This window comes from Dysidea avara, chromosome 1 (assembly GCF_963678975.1).
Source record: "Dysidea avara chromosome 1, odDysAvar1.4, whole genome shotgun sequence".
Classification (NCBI taxonomy): Eukaryota; Metazoa; Porifera; class Demospongiae; order Dictyoceratida; family Dysideidae; genus Dysidea; species Dysidea avara.
In genome coordinates this window covers 26,300,199-26,312,885 of record NC_089272.1, presented here as the reverse complement: position 1 = coordinate 26,312,885, position 12,687 = coordinate 26,300,199, and the positions used below count along the sequence as shown (strand labels likewise).

Sequence of the window (12,687 nt, the reverse complement as noted above, 5' to 3'; positions counted from 1 at the left end):
CGCTGCACAACCAGATTGTTAAAAAGTCATTAAAGTTTTCAGGACTGTTCCAGACTCACGCAAGTTCAATAGGAATGTACAGGTTCACTCATTTCAATACTACCAGTTGTTAAATTGACATCACTATGCCTAGATTAGCATCACTTTCTTCTTTGATTTTCAAGTTTTCTTTTCCTCATTGCAGCTGACCACTAGCTCTTTGCTCATGTTTCTTCACTCTTTGTTCTAGCCTGTGCTGCCCTTTCTTCTTCCATTGTAAATGAAAACAACACTGTGTGTAGCCTACATGAGTTGGATCCGTATACGGTTTACCTCTGACAAAGTATGCTCCACACAATCTGCTATATTCTGTAGACTCAGTTCCAACCTTCCAATCAAAGGCACAAACACTGCTTCCCAAGCTTCCTTCTTGCTCCTATCCTCTGGAATAAGTGATGACTGTACTCACAGAATCCTTGTGTATTTCTACACTTGTATGCAACACGCTTAAACGGCATTTTAAAGCCAGTCAGTTAAATTCTCTCAGCCAGTTTAATACATCCAAAATGGCTACTGTTTTTCATGCACAATTTTTTTTATGAACTACGTAATCCTCTATGTTATATATGTGTATTCTATAAAATGTGTGATTTTGTAATCTTCTGAAAATCTCTATATTTGACATTGCACAAGGTGTCTATTATCAATAAACACAGCAATATAAACTAACTTGTGACTTTCTTCTTTCACTAAAGCAACAAATTACCTTTATTGTCAAGTTCATGGCTTTGCTTTAGAAACTTAAAATCCACAATCGATTCTATAAGTATCACTACACTATAGCAGAATACAATGAAACTTCAGTTATCCAAACCCCTTGGGACCAGGGGTGGTCATAAGTCTGAAAAGTCCATATCTCTGAAATCATGTATAAATAACCTTGAAAAAGCATAAAGAATATATTTTTAAACATCAGTATCATTAACCATTAACTATCCCAATAGAACAGTCACTACTCTAATAGAGCAGTCATTTCCGTAGTTCAGAATCCAGATAAGTGGGATCCAGTGATAACAATATACTACCTTGCATCAATTCTTGTTAATGCATTTCCAGACATTCCCAAAAATCATAAGAGTTTTTGACAAAACTTTGCTCTCTCCTCTGCTAGGATCAATTGTGAGATTTAGTTTTGTGAATAATATAAAGATACACTATGAACTTGGTATAGTATTGGTAGTTCATTATTTTATTGAATGAAGAAAGTCACACATTAATTTGTGTTACTGAGGACACGTTAAGCTGGATCCTCAAAAACAAATTTAATAACTCATAGATGCAATTACACACTATCTTGAAATTTGGCTCATTTGTATATAGTACTGCCTGACCTGCTATAAATAATTATTTACAGATACAGTATGTACAGTTGATCACAAATTTACCATACATTTCCTATGGTGAAGCCACAAAAGTGAAATATCCATTACAACCCTGACATTAACATATCAGAAGAATTAATATTTTACAAACTACTTTCCTTGAACGGAAACAAGGCCCCTGGCCCTGATACTTTGCATCCTCATTTTCTGAAATCATGTGCTGCCTCCTTAGCTAAGCCTTTATTTTTATTAACAAAGCAATCATTGAACTCTGGCACACTTCCAGATCTTTGGAAGAAGGCTCATGTTACACCTATTCTTTAAAAAGGCAGTAGATTGCAACCATCTAATTACAGACCAATAAGTCTTACGTCACAAGTAGTTAAGGGTACTCTGTACAGTTCCGCGTATGGCTTCTGAGGTTAGCACAGCTGGGGTTTACTAATGGATTCCCATGGTCACCAGTAATTATTTAATTAGTCTGTGGCTTGTTAACGCTTGGCACGCCCAACGAGAAAAAGTCTTTTATGATGAAATAACCTGCCACAAACGAAGAAAGAAGAGCGATATACATGAAGGAAGCGAAGTAAGTGTTGTATCTTCTTCATCATGGTCTAATGAATATAACGATCCATAATTAACTGATTATCTTCTGGTTACGTAATTAAGAAACAATAACTGTGGCCATAGAACAGCTGTGGGTGCCTCAGTTTCTACACCTTGATACTAAAATTAGAACTAGTTCATCATTTTAGACCTGATAGGCATGAAAATTTCAGATGGGAAACCATGATATTTATGCATTAAAAGAGCATTTGTCGTTTTTTGATAGCTCCTTCTGGCGAGGAATGGCGTGGAGGTAAAGAAGACTGATTAGTGCCAGCACAAAAGCGGAAGAAGAGTATCTGATGACTGAGAAGCCAGAGAACAAAAATAGAAACGCATGTTTGTTTGTACAGTTTTCAATAATGTATTTTTAAAGAATCAAGTCTCTAGGGCATAAACTGTGGGTCTAGTTCTAGTTTGAAGCGAAAATTTATAACTCGCCTTCTACAGTGAGTTAAGACATGGGATTTGGACCAAACTGTGCAGTAGTGATAGCTTATCGCAAATAAAAAGAGTTTAGCAGAATAGTTTAATCCGTTCGTAAGTTATAGCAGAAAACATAATTTATGGGAAACCATACGTGCAACTGTACAGAGCACCCTTAAGCTTATTGAATCAGTAATAAGGGAACAACTGTGGGACTTTCTTGACCTACACAGAGTACTCAACCCAAACCAGCACGGCTTTGTGAAACATAAATCATGCTTTACCAACTTACTAGAATGTTACAGCAAATGGTCTGCTGCTGTTGATTCTGGGTTTGGTGTTGACGTTATCTATTTAGACTACGCCCCAAAGCCTTTGATTCCGTCCCACATTTACAACTTATAAGTAAACTACAATCTTATGGTATCAATGGCAACCTTCTCACATGGATAAAGAACTTTTTGATTGGTAGACAACAACGTGTGGTTCTTAATGGTAGCAATTCTAGATGGGTGAATGTTACAAGTGGAGTACCACATGGGTCAGTGCTCGGCCCACTTTTATTTATCCTGTATGTTAATGACATAACTGATGGACTCCAAAGTACACCAGAGATATTTGCTGATGACTCTAAACTTTACAGAATTATCCAAACACCTCAAGATGTCAAAATTTTACAGGAAGACCTTAATTTTATCTCGAACTGGTCAAGACTTTGGTTACTGAAGTTTAATACTTTAAAGTGCACTGTGATACACTTAGGTAGAGGAAACCACTACACCTACACCCTGTACGATCAGGCCCTCAGGAGCTCATAAGCAGCTAGAATCAACAACAGAACAAAGAGATTTAGGTGTATGGATCACACCAGACATGGGCTCAAGTCTTCATTGTCACAAAATTGCAAATAATGCTAACCAAGTATTGGGAAGACTGAAGTGTAGTTTCAAGAATAAATCAGCACCAACATTTACACTGCAAAACTTTAGTTCAACTGCATCTAGGGTATTGTGTCCCAATCTGGCCCTCATTTAGCAAAGGACATTGACGTACTAGAAAAGGTTCAAAGAAGGGCTACTAAGCTGATACCATCTATCTCTACACTATCTTATGAAGCTAGACTTCAATAACTAGATTTGCACTCACTTTTTTGTAGACGACAAAGAGGAGACCTAATTGAAGTGTTTAAGATACTAAACTCATACTATCAAATTGACCCCAAAGATATCTTTACATTACAAGACAGTGTTACCAGGGCTATCAAATGAAACTTTTTAAACAAAGAAATAGCAGAAGCATTGGTCAACACTTTTTCAACTTTAGAATAATCCAACAATGGAATGACTTACCTGACGAAGTAGTTCTGGCAAAAACAATATCTTCTTTTAAACACTCACTAGACCAATATTGGAGAGAAACTGGACATGGACATTGTCAAAGGCCTTTGGCCTATTAATCAATTTTGTATTTCAATTGTCCATTAAATAATAATAATAATAATAATAATAATAATAACCCTTTCCCGAACTTGAAATGGAGCCAAACCACATGTGTCTATTGATGGCACCACTAATTTGTTTGGCTGAAATATTAATTTTCTTTAAAAAGAGCACTTTTCATTTTTAGCTGTTTTCCAGCTCAACTTATACATGTAATAGTTGTAACACAGGCATGAGGGCTTTGCCTGACATGTATGCCCGACTGCCCGAGGGCCGCAGGCCCAAGGGCAGAGGGCATACATATCAGGCAAAGCCCGAATGCCCTGTGTTACAACTAATATGTAACACTTCTTAGGCTGATAGCCTATGCAGGGTGATCAACCACCCAAGCCAATGCGAGTGTAGCCACTGGATGTATTATATATGCACACCTAAAATTTTCAATTATGGGCCAGCAGCTAGTATGTTCTGGTTACGTTTGGTTATGATAAACGGACATATCCTAGAGATATCACGGAGAATTTCCGTAATACGAGTTTAATGTTTTAATCAGTGCTATTGAATCGTTTATGGGATAACTATGTAGTTCACTAAAGGCCTAGGCAGGTAAGCTTGCTTGTAGAGTGCTTACTCCGTGCAGAGTGGTAGCTTCATGATGGGGATGTGTCCATATTCGAAAACGTGCGGAAACGATCAAATGAATAAGTTATAGCACTAGTTTTCACCTTAGCCCAACATTTTTCAACTCGTAGGATGACGAGGGTAACAAAACGCTCTCCGTATGTGTGATATTCATGACGAAATCTGAGTTGTGCATCCTAATCACGTGAGTATTATTCAATCCCACAATCGATTTCGGCATCCACGTCTATATAATCACAGCCCAGTTGTAGACCGGCTACATTTCGTATGTGGCCCGGGTGGCTCCTTTGATCTGAGGTGTGAAAGTGTTACATACTGTAATATGAACACCTGCCATGTATAGTATTTTATGCTGACTGTGGATTTATCCATTAGCATGATATTTTTCTTTAGCACATTGACAGCTTTAGTTTGTTCATGGCTAGAAAAGTAAGCATTTTGGTGCACTTAAAACAACATATTTAAGAGATTGTAGTTCAATGTTTTGAGCTTACTGTATTTACTCACCCACAATCAAAGCTTTCAGCATGCTCATATTATTACAAACATGGTGAACCTCAATAATGCTTTGTCAGTATTCTTATGATTAACATTTTGTACATGTGCTAAGCATGCTTATAATTTCCCACACTTACACGTGAGACACTCAAGCAGGGAATTAGTGATTTGCTTGAATATACACACTCATGCCCATGTTACAACTCTAACACGTAACACTTTCACATCTCAGATCAAAGGAACTGTCCGGGCTACATTTCATATGTAGCTCAGCTAGCTGGGCTACGTACCAAATGTAGCCGGTCTACAACTGGGCAGTGATTATATAGACATCGATGCTGAATTCGATTGTGGGGATCGATCAACACTCACGTGATTAAAATGCACGAGTTGATTTTGCTATGAAAACCACTCAGACGGAGAACGTTTTGTTATCCGCACCATCCTACGAAATGAAAAACTTTGGGCTACGGTGAAAACTAGTGCTATAGCTTATTTATTGATCGTTTCTGCACATTTTCGAATACGGACACACCCTATCAAAGAAGCTACCACTCTGCAAGGAGTAACAACTCTACAAGCAAGTTTACCTGTCTAGGCCTTTAGTGAACTGCATAGTTTTCTCCATAAATGATTCAATAGCACTGATTAAAACATTAAACTTGAGTAACATTTTTTCAGCATGTGTCCCACTTTACTTAGGATACTAAACTCAATGATTTTTGCTTAGGTTCCCTGGGCTAGTGGTGATGCACCTTGTACAGGCTCTGCCTTCTGTGCAAACCCTCCAGTGCCCAACTGGTAGACTTGATATTATACTAAGAATAATAAGAAATGTGGTTAAAATTATGTCATAAATAATGAATTAATTAGTAATGTGCTCAAAAACTATCAGACCTAGAGACGTGAACTAAATGGGGGTAGATTCGCCTGTGGACAAAGGCACAAATGTATAATAGTTGCGCCTGTTCGTGCTGATGACTTGACCATATGTGTAATTCTATATAATGCCCAGTACCATACCCTTGCTTAATTACAGATTGCATGAAGTAGAAGATTAGCGAATGTCAGTGGAGTGACTACAGGAAAGCCAGAGGCCACTTTACACGTAAACAAGAAGATTACACGTTTTTACATTTCTAATGTCTTAAGTCTCCATGCCAGCTGCCAGTGGATTTATTCACATAAAATATATAATTAAACAATACAAGAAAACATTAAAACACATGCCACGCTCTTTACAATACAGTTACATATAAAATACAAGTAAACAATTTTGTCTTGTGCAGCTGGCATGGTGAACTTCCTTTGTGTTGGTGTCAGGCAATTCAATACGTGCTTAATCTTTTTTGCCTTCACCTGACTTAGTTACTAGGGTCTGGCTAGCTTGGCTGTCTTCCTTTATCTGGTTCATCTGGCTTGCATACTCCTACAGTATTGTGTAGCTATCTCCTGCAAGTTGTGTATGTGTAATTATAGTATGTCACCCATCACTGTGCCATTGCTACATCACTGATGAATCTTATTTAGTTCTAGTTGGTGTTGATACTGTGCTGTATATTGGCTAATAATTTTTATCTGGTGATGTTGCCTATAATGTATTGCTGCATACAATACTGCAATACTGTATAGTTCTCTCCTGTATGTGTTGTATACATTACTGTGTACACATCACTGTGTCATTACCACACCAATGATGTACTGGCACTTAGCTACTGGTGGCCTTTAGTTATGATGCCACTATTGTGTTGTATTTTTCACTATACTGTGACATATTGAGATGATTTGGGGGATCGTGCCTTCAACAACTAATAGCCTCACCAGGGGGATGTCACGTTGGTGTATGTACTTGGTTGTATGTGATGTTGTCCTAGATAATAAATAGTAATAATAACAGAAATTCTCCATGATATCTCTAGGATATGTCCATTTATCATAACCGGACACAACCAGAACGTACTAGCTGCTGACCCATAATCAAAATTTTAAGTATGCATATCTAATACATCCAGTGGCTGCACTTGTATTGACTTGGGTGATTGATCGTTCTGTACAGGCTATCAGCCTGATAAGTGTTACAACTATTACATATACAGTGGAAACACATGCTGTATACTGTAAATTGATGGTATTTTTACTGCAGTCACTATCATAGGATATACATACTTCTGAGTATGATCATCATATTAAGTGAACACAGGGAGCATACCATTAGTATCAACTTCATACTTATGAACTTACAGTAGCACAAAGTACCAACAGTAAACTCACATTTTGTGATTCCCGAAATGATATATTGTTTGATCTACTCAGCAAAGTGTCAACTGTAGCTGCCACATCCTTGTAGTTAATCAGTAGTAATCAACATACAGTGTTACAAATACAATGACTGAGCACAGTACTCAAATGCTAAACATACTGTACATGATTATTTGAGCCTTAGAGCCATGACTAAAAGTTGTATGAAATGACTAACTTGGAAGATGGCTACATACTTTACATCTGTATGTACATGTAGATTATGTTGATGTAAGTACTGTGTATGTATGCATGTACTGTGTATGTACTATATATATATATAGGGATGAGGCTATTATGCTCCAAAAATTGAGCATTATGCTTTTGAGCAGTGCTCAAAAAAATCACCTATTATGCTTTTGAGAATTGCCCATATTCCCAAAATTATGCCACGATAATTGGCTAATAATGCTAGTTTATTGCCATTTTCCTTCATGTTTAAGTTTCAAATAGTCATGAATTCTTTAGCTGGTTGCTGTATTAGAGTATTTCATTTCAATGTGACTGCTTTATTAGAGTAAATGATATTCGGTGACTGTTCTATCAGAGTTTCTGACTGCTCTATTAGAGTACCTCGATTGTTTTAACAGAATTTTACAATCTGCAGATTTTCCTACTGTTAAAGCTTTATGATCACCTCAAAATGCTAGGCTAAGCATAATTTCTGATTCCTACGCATACCTATTATGCCCAAAATTATGCCAGCATAACTGCCGCATCCCTAACTATATAATTATACAAACTATGCAGAAATTATGTTGGTAATAGTGATGGGGTAAAGAATTGAGATGAAGTGATCCAGCAGTTTGGAGCATAATTACAGCATCAAAAATACATTTGAGATATTACATATGTAATGTAAGTACTTACATTCAATATCATATCAAAATCTTGAAGGGAGTTATGGTCAGTCGATACCATGTTTGCACTTTGTATAACTCTACAAAACAGTAACAAGGAACATACGTTCGTTATTCACAATTTTAAAAATATACAATGTATACAGATTTCTTCCTGAAGTTGTGTTACTGTGTTATACATACAGCATAATTTATCACAAAAACTAAAAGTACGAAGGATAATGTACAATGGTACATTATAATCCACACCATACAAAGTGTAATACAAATATACTACACACACTCTGTTTTACCTAGCAATCACATTGATGATTTCAATGACAACAAGAAGATCATTAGGAAATAGTTTCCCCACTGATATACTAGTGATATTATTCAGTTCTTCACTTATATCTTCCACTTCACTCACAACATCACTATTCACACTAAGGTTTTCCTCCAATTCCCTAACTCTATCAAGTAGTATAACAAATTCAGTGGTTTGACACTCTGTAAGATTTATCAAGCTATCCCATGTACCATCCTGCAAGCACCTCCTATAAGCTAGCCCTAATGTAACATATCTTCATTAAATAACAGGTGTTGCTGATACATGTATTCATATACACATCTATGTATACTATTGTACACACATGCAATCACTTTATACGTACAGCATAAGTGTTTATTTATCAATAGATTATAGTACAAAGGAACTTCAGTTATACAAACACTTGGGACCAGGGGTGGTTCATAAGTTTTAAAAGTCCATAACTGTGAAACTGTGTAAATAATATTGGAAAAATATCAAATATTTTCAGTAGTACTGGACTCTAATAGAACAGTCACTACTCTAATAGAGCAATCATTTCTGTAGTTCGGTTAAGTGATAATCCCAAGCAGATTCCAGATAACTGAGGTTCCACTGTAATACAGGCAGATGTTCCACATGGCATATAATGGCACATTGTGACAGAGACATTATCAGTTGTATTGTATAAAACTGTGACATGTTGCACTTCATTTCAGCACTTAAATTACATGCAATGTGCTCCACAAATTACACTGCAAAGAATAGTATGCTTGACATGTTGGCACATTCCAACAACAAGTGTTCTGCCAGATGAGATCGCTACAAAATATTATAAGAACCCATCCAATTATTGAATATTCTAATTCTTTTCACTAACTATTGTTCTTAAAATTGTTCTGGCATAATATATAGATGCGTCCCTACCTATCATGAAATTCGGACATCTCTGTGTAGTTATAGATCCAGCCACTGCTGACAACCATGTGATACCCCAGACATCATTAGTTGGAGAACAAACCACATCTACAATATACATCAAATATCATACACTGTGTACATAGGTACGCATATAATAACTTAACAATATCATTCAGTATGATGAAAGCTTGCTCTTTTGAATGACAACTGAGTTACTAAAACCAAGAGCCCATAAGTGCCATTTATGGGCTCCTGCTAAGACATTTGTATATCACATTATTTGCTTCTTAATTTAGAATAACAGAATTAACTGATGATTTTAGGCAAAAGTATATAGTACATATGAAATATATGGTTAAACCTTCAAGTTGAATTTGTTATCAGATCGGGAACCAACATGTGTTTGTGTACCACAGTAGAGCAATGTATGCACAAAGAACTTGCCTATGTTATACCTGTACCTTATACCACTCAAAATATTTTTACTGTGTAACTGATCATCTCTACTGATTCATTATTACTTTTCATACTATCCTCACATACTGTGAAAGCAGTCTTATACACAATTCTACAAGCTACATAATTTAAAGCTGGTTCTTGTCTCATTATGCTGTCATTTTCCTTACCATTCTTTTGTATCATTGGTGAATGAATTTATTTAAGGTTAGTGACTAGCAGACTAAAAAGGTTGCATTCTGAGTCATGTGAGCTATATACACCATATATAACACTTTCACACCTCAGATCAAAGGAATTCCAGAGAATACATTTGCCATGTATACCTCAACACAGGAGACATCTAAATGTACACCGGTGTACATTGAAATATATTCTGGGAAAGCAATTGCACTTCTAAAAGAGCAAGCCACTTTCATCAAAGCAAGTATGGCCTTGATGTGGATGAGGTAGTGGTACACCCTCTGTTTGTTTTATACAAGAAATCAATTGTGGAATTAAATCAATGCTCATGTGATGATTACCACAAACTGAAGTGTTGCCAGAAGCAGCAGTCAAATGAAGGCTTTTTGGCATCTTTGCCGTTTTACAAGTTGGAAAATGCTACTTAAAGGAGAGAATTAGTCTTACAGTGCATTCCCAAGCATTTCGGCATGAATTTGAATGCAGACATGCCCACATTACGGACGACATGAGTTAACCACTCTATAACAAAGCTTATCCCTTTTATACATTGTGATTAGTCTTTAAACAATGCAAAAGCATTAAAACACCTGTAACTTCCCTGAAATTTTCCCTACTCAACCTTCCGCAATATCCATAGGACTCATCCATTTATTATAACAATCGTAGCTACAATGTTACTTGCTGCCTAACCATAATCGAATCTTTCAGACATGCATATAATTTATAACGAATCCAGTGATTCCACTTGTATTGGCATTAAGGCTATCAGTCTTAATGGAAGTGATACATATTAGCTGTAACATGGGCACTCGTGATTTGCCAGAAATGTATGCCTGCAGTCCTGCCCTTGGACTTAGGGCATACATTTCTGGAAAATCACTCATGCCCATGTTACAACTATAAAATGTAATTAAGTATTACCAAGAGTTTATAATGCGTTAGCTACACCATTATAAACTCTTGGTATTACTAATCCAATAAAATTTGGTTGCTCAATTTGATAATTGTGAGCATTAGTGAATATGCTTACACCAATATCCTGGCATGACTTCGAGCATAATAGGCATCATCATTATGCCAGCATAATAGAATGATTTTAAGTAATATGTGCACAAAGGCAAATTATGAACATACTGCAGCAACAAAATTATTTATTATAAGATTGAGATTCTCAAATGTGAATGGAATTGTATGAACTTGAATGACGATAAGTTAGTTATCAATACAAGCCTGCACCCACATAGTTATGTTGTTTCTCACCACTGACTAAATTTCAAGTTAATAGCTTTTTAAACCAGGCGTGCACCCACATTCGGCTGGCTGTGGGTGTACGCCTGGTTTTACTGAAATTGTTTTTGGAAAAGTGTGTGTGTGTGTGTGTGTGTGTGTGTGTGTGTGTGTGTGTGTGTGTGTGTGTGTGTGTGTATCTACCTATATACCTAGGTTTGTTGGTACACACCCATGTGAACAAGATCACTAAATGTTAAAAGCAGCTTTTACAGCAAATGAAGTCTGTATTAAACTTCCGCACAGGTAAACTTTGCTCTGAGGTGTTTTCGGTCTGAAATACAGGTGTGGCAACTCTCCTCCCTCAGACTTGTAAATTACCTTCCCTTCAGGTTTTTACAGGTGTTTAACAACTGGGAAACAATGGTGCAGGTCTTGTAGGCTACCAGGAATAAGCAATCCTTTTGAATTGAAAGGAGGTGTTCCCTATGTACGCGAATAAAAATGAAGAGCAGCTTTGAGGCTTTGTCAAGAGAATTTGTGGGAAAAAACACAATAGTCAAACTATAAAATGGTTTAGAAGATACTTCTGTGTGTAATATGTGGCTAAAAGCGATTTGTTTAACAAGTGCTTCCTTAGCAGTGCATAGCAACATAATTGGAGAATTATGAAAATTTGATGAATTACAAAATCTGAGAATTATACATTAATACTATTAGACTATGTATTATTGCACAACTAAAAACCTACAGTATTGGTTAAAATAGTAATACTCTAGTAATACTAAATAGTAATAGTAATAAATTAATAGTACGCAGATAATAAATAGTAATACATAGTTAGCTAGCCTGGTTTTTAGAAGTAGTACAACACCAACTTGTTACAATCTGAAGTTATGAATCATTAAAGTTGGCAAAATGAATGTGTGTGGAGGACCCCTTTCGCAAGTGCAGCCACAAATAGAGCAGCCATTTACTCAAATACAACATTCAGAATATATAAATAGTCACCCCCAAGCATAATATTGACTTTGAATGTAAAAATAGGCTAACTGTAAAAAAGGATGCAGCCTTTAAAAGTCTGGGTGATAAAATAAACATGGCAGCAGCAATGATATTAATGGTAATGGATAGAAAATGAATTTTAGCATAAAAAAATGGGGGGACTATTCCTTCCCCTCCACACTTTATAGGGAAATGTTGGAACTAAACATTTGAATACTCTAATAGAACAATCACACTTTCTGTTACTCTATAACTGTAAGTAGCTACTTTTTAAAGCAAAAAAGTGAAAATACTATCCTTAAAGCTTTAAAGTTCATTTATATTTCTGCAGGCATACCCCAGACTATAGTATGTTCACGTTGAGCTGAACCCTAAAAAACATTTAATAACTCATGGATGCAATTACACACGATCTTGAAATTTGGCTCATTTGTAGTACTGCTTGACCCGCTAAAAATATTTCAAAATCTTGT

The 12,687-nt window shown here is 36.2% G+C and overlaps 1 protein-coding gene across 2 annotated transcripts in view; it reads right to left on the bottom strand.

The window, feature by feature from the left end:
• LOC136260452 (uncharacterized) overlaps positions 1-12,687 on the bottom strand; it is a 61,085-nt gene that overhangs the window by 28,413 nt on the left and 19,985 nt on the right. For both annotated transcript variants that reach the window (XM_066054182.1, XM_066054191.1), the window contains exons 11-14: positions 9,347-9,445; positions 8,424-8,679; positions 8,141-8,210; positions 7,244-7,312 (exon numbers count right to left, since the gene is read on the bottom strand). In XM_066054182.1, the coding sequence (XP_065910254.1) occupies positions 7,244-7,312; positions 8,141-8,210; positions 8,424-8,679; positions 9,347-9,445 (494 nt within the window). The remainder of the gene's footprint in view (positions 1-7,243; positions 7,313-8,140; positions 8,211-8,423; positions 8,680-9,346; positions 9,446-12,687) is intronic.